The sequence below is a fragment of the Rhinopithecus roxellana genome, chromosome 3 (assembly GCF_007565055.1).
Source record: "Rhinopithecus roxellana isolate Shanxi Qingling chromosome 3, ASM756505v1, whole genome shotgun sequence".
NCBI classification, from domain to species: Eukaryota; Metazoa; Chordata; class Mammalia; order Primates; family Cercopithecidae; genus Rhinopithecus; species Rhinopithecus roxellana.
In genome coordinates, this window is record NC_044551.1 from 163,566,933 (window position 1) to 163,584,399 (window position 17,467).

Genomic DNA, 17,467 nt, shown 5'->3' on the forward strand with positions numbered 1-17,467 from the left:
TATATACCAAGTTTCCATTTTGAGAAAATTGTAGATTCACATCCAGTTGTAGAAAGATCTCTCTTCTACAAGTTTCTCAAAATAGAAAGTTTAATTTTGCAAAAAGTCAACAGCATATATATTTTAAATAGATGAGGTCTTGCTGTGTTGCCAGGCTGGAACGCAGTGGCTATTCATAGGCTAGACCATAGCTCACTGAAGCCTTGGACTCCTGGGCTCAAGTGATTCCCCTGAGTAGCTGGGACAGGAGTGTGCCACTCCATCAGCTAACAGCATTTTATTGTATTTAAATTATATCTCGATGAAGTTTTTTTTATTTTAATTTTTTTAAAGATGAAATCTTGGCCAGGTACGGTAGCCCACATCTGTAATCCCAGCACTTTGGGAGGCCAAGGCGGGCGGATCACCTGAGGTCAGGAGTTTGAGACCAGCCTGGCCAACATGGTGAAACCCTGTTTCTACTAAAACTACAAAAATTAGCTGGGCATGGTGGTGGGCGCCTATAAGCCTGTAATCCCAGCCACTCGGGAGGCGGAAGCATGAGAAATGCTTGAACCCAAGAGGTGGAGGTTTCAGTGAGCTGAGATCATGCCCACTGCATTCTAGCCTGGGCGACAGAGTGAGACTGTCTCAAAAAAAAAAAAAAAAAAAAGATGAAATTTTGCTGTCCCCCAGGCTAAAGTGCAGGGGTACAGTCATAGCGTGAGTGCTTGGTCTCAGACTACAATCATGTGCCATCACTCCCAGCTCATCAAGTTTTTTAAAAAGTCAATTGCATTTTGAATTGGGGCATTTAATAGTGGCGTTTTGGTATGCAGTTTCAACTGTTGTCATCAATCGTTTTTCTCTCAACTACTCAAGAAACAAGAAGAGGAAAAGTCCATTGACTTCTCAGTAAGGTCTACATTTTTTTAAAAAACTTTTTATTATAACCACTTGAAACTTCACCCAACTTCAACAATTACCATCCTTTTGCCTTAATTTATCTATTTGCCCTGTCATTCCCCCTGACTAACAAATCATTTTAAAGCAAATCCCAGATATCCTATTATTTTACCAACAAACAAGGATAATTTTAAAACTGGGTAATCCCATGCAAGAGGAACAAAGGAGAAACAATTCCATAAATTCAACCTAATGAAACTAGCAATTACCAAATGATAAAAATTGATGTCAGTGATTCCTGGAGACAGGGAAGTCAGGAGATGGGCAGACATTTAGGGGCTGCTAAACAAGGACACAGAGAGTATGGCAGGCAGAATAATGTCCTCCAAAGACTTCCATGTCCTAATCCCTGGCATCTCTGAATGTGTCAATAGCAAAGGAGAGTTAAGATCGTAGATGGAATTAAAGTTGCTAATCAGCTGATTTTAAGATAGGGAGAGGATCATGGGAGCATGGATTATCCAGGTGGGCCCAATGTAATCATAGAGGTTCTTAAAAGTGAAAGAAGACCAGAAGGAGTGAGTCAGAGGGAGGTGGAACAATGGAAAAGCTCAGAGATGCAACATAAGAAAGAATCACTTGTCATTGCTGCTGGGAAGGTGGGGGAAGGGGAGCATGAGCTGAGGAAGTAGGTGGCGTCTGAAAGCTAGAATAAACAAGGACACTGATTGTTCCTTACACCCTTCACTAGGGAGCACAGCCTTGCCAACACCTTGATTTTAGCCCAGTGAGATCTGTGTTGGGCTACTAACCTACAGAACTGTGAGAACTTGTTTGTTTTTTTTTGAGACAGAGTCTCACTCTGTTGCCCAGGGTGGAGTACAGTGGCACAATCTTGGCTCACTGCAACCTCTGCCTCCCAGGTTCAAGTGATTCTCCTACCTCAGCCTCCCAAGTAGTAGGGATTAAAGGCATATGCCACCATGCCCAGCTAATTTTTTATGTTTTTAGTAGAGATGGGATTTTGCCATGTTGGCCAGGCTGGTCTCGAACTCCTGACCTCAAGTGATCTGCCCGCCTCGGCCTCCCAAAGTGCTGGGATTACAGGCATGAGCCACTGCACTTGGACATACATTTGTACTGTTTGAGCCACCACCTATGGTAACTTGTTATAACAGCAATAGAAAACTAATTACAGAGTGAGATTGTATCACTATTTGTCAGTGCTGTGATGACTAAAAAAAGGGTAACCTAAGGGGGAGGTTTCATTGTGTAAAAAAGGGTTTCTTCAGAGATCTGAGTCATTTAACCAGAAAATACTGCCATTTCCCTAACTCCTAAGAAGTGGAGTCCTATGTATGTCAAAAGCTGCAGTTTTATAGTCGTGTTCTTGTACTAAAAATGTTACTCAGCAGTATGATGCAAAATTTAAAAATGGAAAAAGGAATGAACACCCTCTGCTGGTAGCAGATAAAACAGACTTGGCTTCCTTGTGTATTCTGGAAATAGTTAGGTCTACCCAAGTGGGGCCTCTGGAGAGTGCCACACGACTGGGGACTTAGGAGGTACATGAAGACCATGCAGCGTACAGTTATGGGGCCAAATTTAGCCAGTGAGTTTAGCAGTGAGTGATTGGAGAAGTGCTTCTTTGTATTTTTTGGGGTTGGTTTGTTCATCATGGTTTTTAACAGAACTTCTTCTTTTAAAGAATTCAATGTAAGAGACACTATAAGACAAACTCCTTTTTCCAGTTAAGATGCTTACAAGGTCGTTAAGAAAAGAAGCACCAGCCTTGGCCGGCTGTAGTAGCTCATGTCTGTAATCCCAGTACTTTGAGAGGCTGAGGTGGGTGGATCACCCGAGGTCAGGAGTTTGAGGCCAGCCTGACCAATATGGTGAAACCCCGTCTCTACTAAAAATACAAAAATTAGCCGGGCATGGCGACGTGCATCTGTAGTCCTAGCTATTCAGGAGGCTGAGACAGGAGAATCACTTGAACCCGGGAGGAGGAGGTTGCAGTGAGCCGAGATCGCACCACCACACTCCAGCCTAGGTGACAATGAGACACTATCTGAAAGAAGGAGAGAGAGAGAGAGAGAGAAAGAGAGAAATAAAGAAAGGCCAGCCTTTAGGATACTTAGCAACAAAATTTATTCAAAGATTCAGCATAATAATTAGTGTGTATTAATAACTTAGTTTTTGAAATTTTAGTCAGTGACAGGAAATTAATAAGCAGATTCTTAAGAATTATTATAGAAATTGTATTTCTGATTTTTAAAGTCAAGATATTATTTTTTTTAAAGTTCAAAAATAATTTTACTTTTTCTGATTTGTTCCTCAAGGCAAAGAAAGTTGTTAATCGCTAGCTTAGAGGTTTTTTTTTTTTTTTGAGACAGTCTTGCTCTGTCACCCAGGCTGGAGTGCAGTGGCGCAATCTCAGCTCACTGCAACCTCCGCCTCCCAGGTTCAGGCTATTCTCCAGCCTCAGCCTCCTGAGTAGCTGGGATTACAGGCACGTGCCACCACACCTGGCCAATTTTTATATTTTTAGTAGTGTTGGGGTTTCACCATGTTGGTAAGGCTGGTCTCAAACTCCTGACCTCGTGACCCGCCTACCTCAGCCTCCTGAAGTGCTGGGATTACAGCTGTGAGCCACCACGCCCAGCTTCTTGGAGCTTTTTTACTTGGGTCTGACAATTCCATTTGTCCCCTTTCAACTGCCTCCTTCCATTCTGGGCAAATACATCAGTGCATGGAAGTTAGACGTGACAGGGAACAGGAAGGAGAGGGCAAAAGAAGGGAAGCATAGTCTAGAGTTCAAGAGTTGTTTTATGTGCAGTGTACAATACATTTATACTTATTATGTTTATATTTCACATACATTTATATATTATTATACACTTATATTACTTATATTTATATTTGTTATAATATTATATATCACATATATTTATTTAATATATACACACAGAGCAAGTGAGCTCTGTATTAGGACTCTGGTGAAAGTAACAAAAACCTAACTGAGCTAGAATGAGTTCATCTTTTCTGACACGTTAGAAAGATGAGATTCACTCAGAAAGCAGAGATTCACTCTGCTTTCATTTTGTTTTGAGCCAGGGTCTTGCTTTGTTGCCCAGGCTGGAGTACAGTGGCACTATCATGGCCCCCTGCATCCTTGATCTCCCAGGTTCAAGCAATCCTCTCTCCTCAGCCTTTCAAGTACCTGGGACTACAGGCGCCACTACGCCCAGCTAACCTTTTTGGTCTTTTGTAGAGATGGGGTCTCCCTATGTTGCTCACACTGGTCTTGAATTCATAGGTACAAGCAGTCTTCCTGCCTCGTCCTCCCAAAGAGCAGGGATTACAGGCGTGAGCCACCATGTCTGGCCTCTTTCTGTTTTTTAAAAAGAGATTCTCTCTTACTCATTTTGAGATTTTGCATCTCGTCACCTCCTTCCTAGTAACCTCAGCACATATTTGGTGATAACTCATTCATTTTCCTGTTCTTTGGTTAACAAATGTTTATAGAGGTCATAGATATGACTGGGGTATTCTAAGCACTGGGGAATCAGTGGATAAATTATAGAAAAGATCCCTGCTTTCTTTTCACATATAGTATAATGGGGGAGAGGCACTGAAAATGTTTCAAATTGAAGAAGCATAGTATGAAGGAAACAAAGACATGTGATAGGTAATGACAGTAGAGACTATTTATTTATTTAGAGACCAAATCTCATTCTGTCACTCAGGCTGGAGTGCAGTGATGCAATCTCAGCTCACTGCAACCTCTACCTCCTGGGTTCAAGTGATTGTCCTGCCTCAGCCTCCTGAGTATCTGGGACTATACACATGTGCCACCACACCTGGCTAATTTTTGGGGGTTTTTTTGTTGTTGTTGTTGTTTGTTTTGTTTTGTTTTGTTTTTTTAGTAGACACAGGGTGTCACCATGTTGGCCATGAACTCCTGACCTCAGGTGATCCACCTGCCTCAGTCTCCTAAAGTGCTGGGATTACAGGTGTGAGCCACCACACCCAGTCGAGACTATTTAAATAGAGTGGCCAGGGAAGGTTTTTTGAAGAGGTGACATTTAACCTATACATAAAGATGAAAACGAGGGAATCACTGAAGGTGGGTGCAGCATTCCAGGCAGAGGGAATGGTATTTGGAAAGAGCTTGGGGTATTTGTTGAATTTCAAAAAGACTCATATGGCTAGAGTGTAGCAGAGACAGATGAAGATGGGACATAGGATGAAACTACAGTGACATTTAGTGCTCCATTGTGTAAGGTCTCTTAGGTAGCAAACTGGAGTTTACTCTGAGGGTCATGAAAATTTTTAGGCAGGAGAGTGATGTGATTAAATTTATGTCATTTTTTCCCTTGTTTTTATAGAGACAGGGTCTTATAGAGATGAGGTCTTGCTATGTTGCTCAGGCTGGACTGGGCTCAAGGGACTTCCTGAGTAGCTGGGACTAGAGGCACATGCCACCATGCCCAACATTCAAATTTGTGTTTTAAGATGATCACAGGTCAGCTGCAGTGGCTCATGTCTGTAATCCCAGCACTTTGGGAGGCTGAGGCAGGAGGATTGCTTGAGCGCAGGAGTTTGAGACAAGCCTAGGCAACATAGTAAGACCGTCTCTACAAAAAATACAAAAATTGGGATGGGCATGGTGGCTCATGTCTATAATCCCAGCACTTTGGGAGGCCAAGGCAGGCAGATCACCTGAGTTCAGGAGTTCAAGACCAGCCTGGCTAACATGGTGAAAACCCATTTCTACTAAAATATAAATTATTGATTTTAATACAGATTAAAATTAGCTGGGCATGGTGATGCATGCCTGTAATCCCAGCTACTTGGGAGGCTGAAATAGGACAACTGCTTGAACCTGGGAGGCGGGGGTTGCAGTGAGCGGAGATCAGGCCATTGCACTCCAGCTTGGGCAACAAGAACGAAATTCCATCTCAAAACAAAACAAACAAACAAAAACAAAAATTAGCAAGGCATGGTGGCACATGCCTGTAGTCCAAACTACGTGGGAGGCTGAGGCAGGAGGATCACTTGAGCTCAAAGGTGTGAGGCTGCTGTGAGCTATGATCAAGCCACTGCACTTTAACCTGGGCAAGAGAGTGGGACCTTGACTCTAAAAAAGTTAAAATAAATAAATAAAAGATTATTACTCTTTTTTGCTCAGGCTGGAGTGCAGTAGTGCAATCATAGCTCACTGTAACCTTGAACTCCTGGGCTCAAGGGATCCTCCTGCCTCAGCCTCTAGAGTAGCTGGGAGTATGAGTGTACACCACCACACATGGCTTTTTTTTTTTTTTTTTTAACTTTTGTAGATATGGGATCTTACTATATTGCTCAGGCTGGTCTCTAACTCTTTCCTGGACAGGAGCGATCCCCAACCTCAGCTTCCTTAAATGTGGGATTATAGGAGTAAGCCACCATGCCCAGCCTGATCACTCTTGCTGCTATGTGGAGGACAGATTAAAATGAAGCATGGGTGCAAGACAGGAAACCAGTTAGAAGCCAATTGAAGTAGTCTAAGTGAGAAGTGCTGTGGCCTGGACTAAGGTGGGGAAAGTTGAGGTGGAGGAAACGGGGATGGATCTTAGATATGTTCTGGTGGTAGACTAGATAGGAATTGCTCATGTATTGGGCATAGTGACGTATAAGAAAAACAGGAATCAAGATTCACTCTTAGGTTTTCTGATTTGAGTTACTGGATGGATACAGGAACATATAAATTAAAATGATTTAGGGTCAAATAACAGATAGCTTCGGAAGAAATATTTGGTTCATGTAAGTTCAGAGGTAGGATAGGCTTTGGGTTTCACTTAGTTCTTGAGGAGTCCAGCTCCTGGTTAGAAAGCTGTGTGTGATTTTTCAGGTCTGTCAGCTCCTGGTTAAAAACCTATGTGTGGTTTTTCAGGTCTGTCTGACTGCAGGTGATTACAAAGCCTCTACCTGGCAGCCCTCATGGAGGAAAGCTGCCCTCCCTTCCACAGACTTGGTGCACAGCTAGTGTGCTGCAGGCTCTGATACAGTCACAGGCCACATAACAGCATTTCAGCCAACAACATATTCGAAGGTGTTGGTTCCATAAGATTATTATACCATATTTTGACTGTGCCTTTTTTGTGTTTAGGTATTTTTAGATATATAAAGCCTTACCACTGTGTTATAATTGCCTACAGTATTCAGTATGGTAACATATTGTACAAGTTGGTAGCCTGGGAGCAATAAGCCGTACTATATAGCCTAGGTAGGTTATGCCATCTATGTTTGTGCCAGTATACTCTATAATGTTCACACAATGAACCCAAAATCACCCAACAATGCATTTCTCAGAACTTATCCTGTTCTGAAGCAACTTATGACTGTAAATATTTGCATTCCTATCCCTGGTGCCTCCTTCATTCCTAGGTTTCTTTATGTGAGGCCTTGTGCAGAGGCTTTTTTTTTTTTTCTCTCTCTCTCTTTTGAGAGAGAGTCTGGCTCTGTCACCCAGGCTGGAATGCAGTGTTACAATCTCAGCTCACTGCAGCCTTGACTTCCTGGACTCAAGCACTCCTCCCACCTCAGCCTCCTGAATAGCTGGGACTAAGGTGGATGCCACCATGCCAGGCTAATTTTTTGAAGTTTTTGTAGAGACAGAGTTTTGCCATGTTGCCTAGGCTGCTCTTGAACTCAGTAGCTCAAGCAGTCTGCCAGCCTTGGCCTCCCAAAGTGTTGGGATTACAGGCGTGAGCCACTGTGCCTGGCTGGGTAGAGGGTTCTTTAGGCTTCTCTGCTGAGGCCTCCTTATGGGAAGGGGAGGGGAAACCTTGACATTCTTTTCCAGGTTGCCTAGGTACTCAGTACTTTTCCACTCCCAGCCATTCCCCCTTGCCTTCCCCTACTCCACCTCAGAGTCCATAAAACTTCTGGAGCTTTTTCTTCAGGGATCCCTTAACAGCGACATGACTCCATGACCCCCTGCATGCGTGCTGACCCATGTGACCCGAGGCTAGTGCGCAGTTCCATGGGGGAAATGGAACAGAAACAGTAGGCACTTTCTCTGGTTTTAGACTCTTGTTTATATCCTTGCAGTAAATGCTACTCTTTCATTTTTGGTTTGTTGGTCTAATTGACTACTCTGATACCTGTTAGCTCAGCTAGTGCTCTCTCTCTCCCCCAGCCCATTTCCTGACAGTTCTAGGTCCATTTTCCCACAGATCTTTCAGCTTTGCCCCATTCCACACGTTAGCTTCAACCTCAAGGTAATAGTGGGTAGTAGTATATCAGTCACTGAGTACTGGCTGTAGAAGTTCCAGACATCATATCCTGACCTGATGACATCCAATGAAAGAAGAGAGACTTTTTCATCTTGAGGTTTTAAGCAAGAGTTGTATGATATACACTGACTGGACTATGGAGGTATGTACCTGTCCAGAGAATGGGTACATTTCCAGGGAATGGAGTGTGGTGTTTGACTTACCAACCAGATCTTGGCCTTTGAGCCAAAAGTGTTTCTGGCTTCCCCAGAGTCACATGTGCTGTGTGAGGGAAGCTAAGGGATACATGTCTTAATCAGGGTTCTGTTAGGAAAGAGTAAGGGGTGAATTCAGGGTCTGCTATTAACACATAATTTGCAGAGCCTGTTCCCCTCATCAAAGTATGGAGCTCCTTATTCAAAAGGCAGGAAAAAAGTGTCACTAAAGGTACTAGAAAGCCAGGTGAGGTGGCATACATCTATAGTCGCAGTTACACAGGAGGATTGTTGAGCCCAGGAATTTAAGTCTGGCCTGGGCAACAAACCAAGACCCCATCTCTTAACCACAACAACAACAAAAATACTGGAATATAAAGGCTTTTCCTTTCTTTCACAGTTTCTCTCTTGACTTATGGTGTGTTTGATATTTAATGTCATTCTAAGTAAAGATTAAAGTTAAAATTAAGTATAAGTAAAATTAAAATCATTACAAAGACTTTTCACCATCTTTACATTATGCAATGCTGGTTTTTTTTGTTTTGTTTTGTTTTTAAATGGAGTCTCGCTGTGTTGCCAGGCTGGAGTGCAGTGGCACGATCTCGGCTTACTGCAACCTCCTCCTCCCAGGTTCAAGTGATTCTCCTGCCTCAGCCTTCTGAGTAGCTGGGATTAAAGGTATGCGCCACCACACCCAGCTAATTTTTGTATTTTTAGTAGAGACGGAGTTTCACCATGTTGGCCAGGATGGTCTCGATCTCCTGACCTCATGATCTGCCCACCTCAGCCTCCCAAAGTGCTGGGATTACAGGCATGAGCCCCTGTGCCCGGCTGCAATGCTGGTTTTAAATGCAAATATAAGAACATTTAACTTGTATGTGAAATCACTGAAATTACACAATTCTTATTTCATACTTTGTACATGTATGATGTATTTGTTACCACAACAGTCAAAATGCTGTACAAAAGTCAACTGTTTTTATATCACTTCTTGGTATACACATACATATTCTACCACACTACCTTCTTATTGATGAGGAAAAAACTGAAAAGGAAAAGATGGGTTGCTCTTTCTTCCTCTTTCCTTCTGTGTCATCATTTTCAGCATAAGGGGTTAGCTAAATCAGGAAAGCGATAGGAAAGGATAAGATAGAGTTTCTTGGTGCTTTGTGTTTTTTAGACTGCCATTGTCTTCTTCCTGCATTAGAACAAGTTCTGATACACAGGAAGCTTGACCTTTTAGGGCTGACAGTGACCCCACCTACTGAGTTGTAATGTGCCTATGTTGTTCTTACTCTGAATCTTGCTGAACTTTCATGCATTGTGACTTCAGTGAAATTCTATTTAAATAGGACAATGCAAATGCTATATGCAAATGGCATGGCAAGGAGTGAGTGGACATGCATATTGCATGTCTCAGCTCTGCTCATGCTCTATCGTCCCTCCAATTTCACTTACAAAATACAAGTTCAAAAACAAAACTGAGAATTTCAAGATGGTAACATCAGACCATTAACAAACATGGGGCCTTTCTGAGTGCAGGGTTCTGTGCAACTATATGGTTTATACATACACGCATGCAGCTGGCCCTGGGTAAATGAGAGTTGGGTATGCAAACAAGAATGACCACTACAACCTGCATTTACTGATTATGGAAAAGAGTTTGTGTGAAAAAAGAAAAAACACAACAACAAAAAAAACAAGATATTTTATGCACCAAAAGTTTATTTTTTGCTCAAGCAGAATCTGCAGCAAATGCTCCAGGGTAGCTCTCCTCCAAGCAGTACACTCAAGGGTCTGTGCTTTTTCCAGTGAGACTCCACTATCTAAAGAGTTCTTTGCTTTCAGCTGGGAAGAGAAAAGAGAGAACATAAAAATTACGTGAAAATTACATAGAGCATTTCGGGAGCTGTGCTTTGAAGTTGGGTATATCACGTTTATCTTCATTCCACTGGCCAGAACTCAATTGCCTTTTTCCATCTAAATGCAAGGAGGCCTGTGAATCCAGGAAAAGGAAACGGGATTGGTGAGTGACATGGTTTGTCTGTGTCCCCACCTAAATCTCATCTTGAATTGTAGCTTCCATAATTCCCAGGTGTCATGGGAGGCACCTGGTGGGAAGTAATTGAATCATTGGGATGGGTCTTTCCTGTGCTGTTCTTGTGACAGTGAATAAATCTCACAAGATCTGATGGTTTTATATAGAGAAGTTCCCCTGCACATGCTCTTTTTGCCTGCTGCCATGTAAAATGTGACTTTCCTCCTCCTTTGCCTTCTGCCATGATTGTGAGGCCTCCCCAGCCGTGTGGAACTGTGAGTCAATTAAACCTCTTTACTTTATAGGCTGGGTGTGGTGGCTCACGCCTGTAATCCCAGCACTTTGGGTGTGGTGGCTCACGCCTATAATCCCAGCACTTTGGGAGGCCGAAGCAGGCAGATCACAAGGTCAGGAGATCAAGACCATCCTGGCGAATACGGTGAAACCCCGTCTCTACTAAAAATACAAAAAAATTAGCTGGCCATGGTGGTGGGTGCCTGTAGTCCCAGCTACTCGGGAGACTGAGGCAGGAGAATGGCATGAACCCCAGGGGTGGAGCTTGCAGTGAGCGGAGATCATGCCACTGCACTCCAGCCTGGGCGACAGAGCGAGACTCCATCTCAAAAAAACAGAAACAAAAAAACAAAACCCTCTTTCCTTTATAAATTACCCAGTCTTGGGTATGTCTTTATTAGGAGTGTGAGAACAGACTAATACAGTCAGCATCTAGTAAGACTCTGCCATAGAGATGAAGGCAGGTTTTGTTTCTTGGTAAATGTTACTAAAACATTTTATATGCTGTAGGAGATGGTGTACTAGAAAGAGAGTGGGGCTAACAGAAGGGGCAATTATGTGTAACTCCATAACATTGAGTTGAACCATAAGAACTCTGTAGGGATGTGAAGAAGCTTTGACAGACTTAATTTAACCTTACTCTATTATTTATTTATTTTTTGAGTCGGAGTCTCTCTCTGTCACCCAGGCTGGAGTGCAGTGGCACAATCTCTGCTCACTGCAAGCTCCGCCTCCTGGGTTTACGCCATTCTCCTGCCTCAGCCTCCCAAGTAGCTGGGACCACAGGTACCCGCCACCATGCCCGGCTAATTTTTTCTATTTTTAGTAGAGACGGGGTTTCACCATGTTAGCCAAGATGGTCTCAATCTCCTGACCTCGTGATCCACCTGCCTCGGCCTCCCAAAATGCTGGGATTACAGGCTACCTCACTCAATTTAAAAGGCCAGTAAGTAAGTTAATACTTTTACGATTCAATGATAGCTTGTTTTGTTGTGAGATTATATTTGAATTTTATACTATAATATGCTGTATAGACATAAATAATTTTTTGTGTCATTCTCCCTAAGGCAGAATTCCTGCTGAGTTTAAAACTGAATTCTAGTCCTGACTCTATTACATACTGTCGCTTAATCATTAAACTTTGAGTCATTTAATCTTTATAAGCCTCATTAATCTTTGTCTATTTCATGTAGTAATAAAGACTAAATGAGACCAGGCACGGTGGCTCATGCCTGTAATCCCAGAGCTTCGGGAAGCTAAGGCAGGAGGATTGCTTGAGGCCAGGAGTTTAGGACTAGCATAGGCAACCTAGTGAGACCCCTGTCTCTACAAAGTTTTTAAAAAAATAATTAGCCAGGCCTGGTGGTGTGCACTTGTATTCCTAGCTACTTGCGAGGGTGAGGTGGGAGATTGAGCCTAGGAGTTGGTGGTTACAGTGAGCTATGATAGTGCCACTGCACTCCAGCCTGGGCAACAGAGTAGGATCTTGTTCCAAAAAAAAAAAAAAAGACTAAATGAAATAGCATTATTTTAAAACTATAAAGGTTTTAATCAACCCAATTTAAAAGTCAAATCAGTATTATAATTTAAGAACCCTAGCATCTCCTGTTCTCCTGTTCCCTTAACTCTAAGCTCCACGTTGTCATTCTCAGCTGGGTCTTGTGAACAATTGGATGGAATTGAGGCCTTAGTGTCCCTATCCACTTTAACAGGGATGGCATTAAGTTTAAGAAGCTGAAGAAGAGACCCAGAGCCAGCAAATGAGGCATATGGCTTCTTGAGGGGGAACTTACATACACAGTGGTCCACTGGAGGTGAGCTGGACACAAGAACACCACCTGCAAAAAGCATGCAGTTTATATAGCATTTTCATTTAGCACTCTCTCCCTAACAGCTTCCACCCAGCAACCTTCATTTAGCGCAAAACAAAGGGCCTAGCCCTCCTGTATGGCCTGCATTCCACAGGGCTCAGGAATGAATCTTGGTTGGCTCCGCTTGGAACTGCAAACTCATTCAGGTTGTCTGCCATACAGGGTCATTCCCCTGGGTATGCTTACGTTACTGCTGTCAGGTGCGTCTACCATAAACTTGGGTTCTTTGGAAGTCATGGCTTGGGGGGCTGCTATAAGGGTTGCACTAGTCCAGCTCCTGGAAATCTGTGTGTGAGGAGGCAGTGGAGGGATGGGGCTTGGGCAAGATAATATCTTGGACCACAGACATCTCAGAAACTCTTAATAAGGCAGATTGGTTTAACACTGTGTGAGAGTTTGGGGACTTCCCAGCTTCTAAGATCCCAAAGGGAGTTGTATAGCTGCCCCTAAACTGGGAGACTAGAAAGGTAGTAAGAATTCCTCCAGGTGCTTCAGCAAGTGCCCGGTAACCTGCTTGTTTCTATTAATATACTATTGGCCCATGTGGGTAAGCACCACTTTGCCTTGAACTATTGTTTCACTGCCATCATTTAGAGTACTCTAAAAACTCGACTTGAGCTCTAAGTGAGACAACTTAAGAAAACCATTTCGGTGCCCCCCAGTCAGAGAAAAGACATTCAGTCAGAACAAGTAGAATGCACAGTCGGCAAAATAGAACTGAAGGGGCTCACTCTTACCCTTACCAATCCATCCACTACATTGGCTGGAGGTCCAACTGCTAGTATCTGCATTTCTTTGCCCTTCTTGCCACCAGAGCCCATCTTGCTGCCCATGTAGCAGGCTAGAGTGCAGACCCCAGGAGCTACCCTCAACCAATGAAGGAAGTTGGTATATAAATCCCCATCTCCCTCACCCCTTGAGTGGTATAACTCTGAGGTATATGTTTCATACTGGCCTCCAGAGTTCTCCAGTGACAGTAAACTCCAGTTAGCCACAGTGCTAATTTCCTTGATAATAAACTCTTTGGCTTTCTTCCCTTCCTTGACTCACTTTCCTGCTCTGCTACCAGTGTTTCCCTGGATCACCTCCCTCACAGGCTTTCTGCACTCAAAACCTTGTCTCAGTGCCTGCTTCTTAGGAAATCTAAAATAAGACTTGGACTGTGCCAGGAGTACTGAATAAAGCAAATGGAATACTGCAGCCTGTGCTTCTGTACTGGACTCCCAGAATACATGAAGCTGTGCCTGGAAGCATTTTCTCTTTAGGGAATTTGATCAGCAGAAAGAATTACGTACAGATACTGATGCCATGTGTTTCCAACCAACAGCTCAGCCAGGTCATCCTACAGCGAAGCTCTCAGGAAACAAGTCCCATCTACAAGGTTAGAGCTTCCAATTAGCTTTCAAGGCACTTGACTCCAGGTGAAGGCTTTACTCTTAAGTGTAAGTGAATAGTCAAGGACTACAGATGCTTCTAATAGGATAGATGAGACCAATATAATAGCAAAAAGCAGCTGAGAGGAATAAGACTACTCAGGGAGAAGAAAACGTCAAAATCTATTAAAATCCTCAGAAGGATAAAATAAAATATATAAAGCAAGAATATGACACCACAATAAGGGGGCATTTGAAGAACAAAATAGAACTCCAAAGAAGTAAAACCTCTGTAGTTGTTGGGAAGATAAATTTGAGGAATTCTCCAAGACAGGGGAAAAAAAAAGATGGAAAACAGGGGAGCAAAATAGATGGTGACGGGCCTCTTATGCCAAGGGACCTTGGTCTTGATCATACAGCAGAAGCTGAAAAGATAACTTGTTCATAGGCAGTTGCACAGGCCACGAATGGAGGCAGGGGTCACTGGTTAGGCAACTCTCACTGTAGTATGGAGAAATGATGCAAAACTGAAGTACACAATGGCATTTGACAAATTTAGACAAAAGATGGGAGATTAAATGGTAGAACAGACTAAACTTGTGACGGAGCAGGTGTGTGTGGGCCTGTGGGTCTGATGTAAGAGGAAGAAGAACAGATGGATCTAGTTTCTCCAAAGATCCCAAATGGATTGGACTCCATTAAGGAAGATGAGGAATGAATAAGGACGAGCAGGTTGGGGTTGCTTTGTGCAGAGGGTGGAATACAGATCAGAGTTCAGCTTAAATCAGTATTTTCTAAGATTTTGCTAGGTGCCAGATACTGAGATAAAGTCCTTGTCTTCATACTTGGAACGAGGTGCCTAAGGCAGGACAGAGGTGAGCCACCTCCAAAATGGATACCGTCTCCAAGGGTTTGTAGTGAAAGAGGCACAGCTCTTGGCCTGGAGTTGCTGGGGGCAGCGATAAGTGCATGATACTTGGTGACAGGAATCGCAAGTATACTCTTGTGTTGAACTGAACCTCAGGGTCGGCCCTGCAGAGGAAAGAGCTCAGTCACCGCGATGTCCTGCACAACAGGCCGAAGTCCCGGACGTGGGTCTCGGCGTCTACACGGTAAGCCCCGACCCCTCTAAACTTCCTAGAAGCGCGCAGGAGGCATGCTGCGCCTGCGTGTAGCCACCCCAAAGGCGGCGGGAAGTTGGTTTTCTGAGTAGCAACTGAGCAGCTTGAAGACGGATTGGAAGTAGCGGACCAATAAACAAACGTCTCATTGGCTTAGCGTGTTTAGGTTCCCAATTCTTCAGCTTCCCATTGGGCCTTTTAAGCGAGCAGGGGCGTGACTCCAGGGGCTCCGCCCCGAGCCTTGGCCCAGTCTCGGGGTCCAAGGCTGAGGGAGTGGGACGGAAGTGAGCGGGTCCCGCCCCTTCCCCTTCTCGTCTCTGTTGGAGTCGTCTCTGTCGCGGCTGCCTCGGCTGTCCGCTCTCCGGCGAGCCGGAGTCCTCGTGCAGTACCGTCAGTTCCCGGCCGCGCGGAGCCGGGATGCACTGTTCCTGCTGTGGGTCCTCATCATGGAGACCAAACGGGTGGAGATTCCCGGCAGCGTCCTGGACGATCTCTGCAGGTACTGCGCTGCCCGACCCCTTTTTGCCCCCGTCGGGTTTTCTCAGTTTCGCCGACCCCCAGAGGCCTCCGGGTCTTCTCCCCCGCCCACGTCCAGGTCCTCGCTTTCCGCTCCCGCCGCTGCTCGTTTTCCATCGTCGACCCTGCTCTCCGACGACACCGCCCCTCTTTCCGCCGCAGCCTCCCTGTTTCTCACGGCCCTCCGTCCTTCCCCTCAGAGAACCCGGAATTTCCTTATTTTTTAAGTTACTCAACTATTTTGATTTCCCGCAGGCGCAGCCGCTTCGCCGGAGCCTGGTCTTAGTGTTTTGCCGCCGCCGCCTCCCTCTCCCATTGTTTTTTCTGCCTCTGTGACTTTTCCACGCCGTGCACCCCCTCCTCCCTCTGTCTCATTCCCCGATTCTGAAGGAAGACCCCAGGGTAGTGATTTAATTTAGGATCCCAGGTACGCGGACCTGCGCAAGGAGGAATTTTTCGGACTTACTCTGACGCCTGCGTGTTATTTGTCCGTGGCGTTCTCTGTAAATTCCTGTAAGGAATTACTTTTTTTCCATCCCTAGACTTGTGTTTTGGGGAGAGAGGGAAAAATGTAGAGCTGCTTTTCTTTTCATCCTTAATTACCCTGTTTTAAAGGAAATTCTCAGCCGCGGGGTTTTAACTCAGGGTGTATACTTCACATGAGAAATTTTTTGCATTTTTCCGCATTGTCAACTCTGATTTCAGATAGCCAAACACGTGTAGGATACTTAAAAATACTTCCTTTCCGAAGGTAAAATTTGAGGTGCAGTGATACCCGGAGTTGTCGCCAAGTGTGTGTGGATTGTGATTACAAGTGATAACACCTTTTCGCTTACAGTTACTGTATTTATGTTTTAAAAGGCAGGCTTTTAGTAGTTGTATCTCCTTCACGCTGTTTTTTTAGTGGAAAGTAAAGAACTGGTATTTGTGGAGGTTTTTTTTTTTTTTTTCTTTCGCCCAGCCTGGAATGCAGTGGCGCGATCTCGGCTCACTGCAACCTCTGCCTCCCGGGTTCAAGCGAGTTTCTGCCTCAGCCTCCCGAGCAGCTGGGATTTCAGGCTCCCGCCACCACAACTCGGCTAATTTTTGTATTTTTGGTAGAGACGGGGTTTCACCATCTTGGCCGTGCTGATCTCGAACTTCTGACCTTGTGATTCACCTGCCTCGGCCTCCCAAAGTGCTGACCTCGTGATCCACCCGCCTCGGCCTCCCAAAGTGCTGGAATTACAGGCGTGAGTCACCACGTCCGTCCTGGAGTTTCTACTGTGGGCCAGGCACTACCTTTACATGTATTGTTTTATTTAATCCTCAATTAGCCCTGTTTGGTAGGTGCAGTTAGTATATTTTCATTTTCATCTGCGCAAACAGGTTCAGGAACTTTGTAATTTACATAAGGTCACATTCATCCTAATTGACAAAATCAAGATTTGAAATCTATTCCTTTTTCTTTACAGTGCCTGTGCTTTTTCTCTCACACCAGGAAGAAGTAATAAGCCTAACGTTTTAAACCTCACGAAAATACATACAGAAAAGTAGTCTAATTTTGCAACTAATAAAAATGGCGTTGTACTTCTTTGGTGATGGTAGATGTTTAATTTTTGAAGTGTGGTAGATTCAAATGAACCACTGAAAAGGCACTTAGTTTCTTGTCCCAAATAACAAAAAAAAAGGAAAAAACTGAATTTGATATGTGTATTTGGATAAATGACTAGAAGCACGTGAACCAATAGTGGGATTATGAGATTGTGATCTTTGTTTCCAAGATTTTTTAACGGGTATACATTTTATAGTTAGAAAAAAATTGAAGATAGGTATTTAGAAAGGTGATCAGTAATTGGCTCTGGGTTAATGGGGTAAGAGTTGATTTACAAAAATATGTGGTAATCTTACACATT

The 17,467-nt window shown here is 44.0% G+C and overlaps 1 protein-coding gene across 4 annotated transcripts in view; it reads left to right on the forward strand.

The window, feature by feature from the left end:
- Positions 1 to 15,270: 15,270 nt before the first annotated feature.
- The window catches only part of DCP2 (decapping mRNA 2), a 37,903-nt gene continuing 35,706 nt past the window's right edge, over positions 15,271 to 17,467 (forward strand). For 2 of the 4 annotated variants that reach the window (XM_010375819.2, XM_010375820.2), the window contains exon 1: positions 15,271 to 15,555. In XM_010375819.2, coding sequence (XP_010374121.1) covers positions 15,503 to 15,555 — 53 coding nt within the window. In that variant the 5' untranslated portion in view covers positions 15,271 to 15,502. Of the gene's footprint in view, positions 15,556 to 16,768; positions 16,805 to 17,467 lie in introns of those variants that run through there. The other 2 variants (XM_030928031.1, XM_030928030.1) reach the window with 2 other exon arrangements.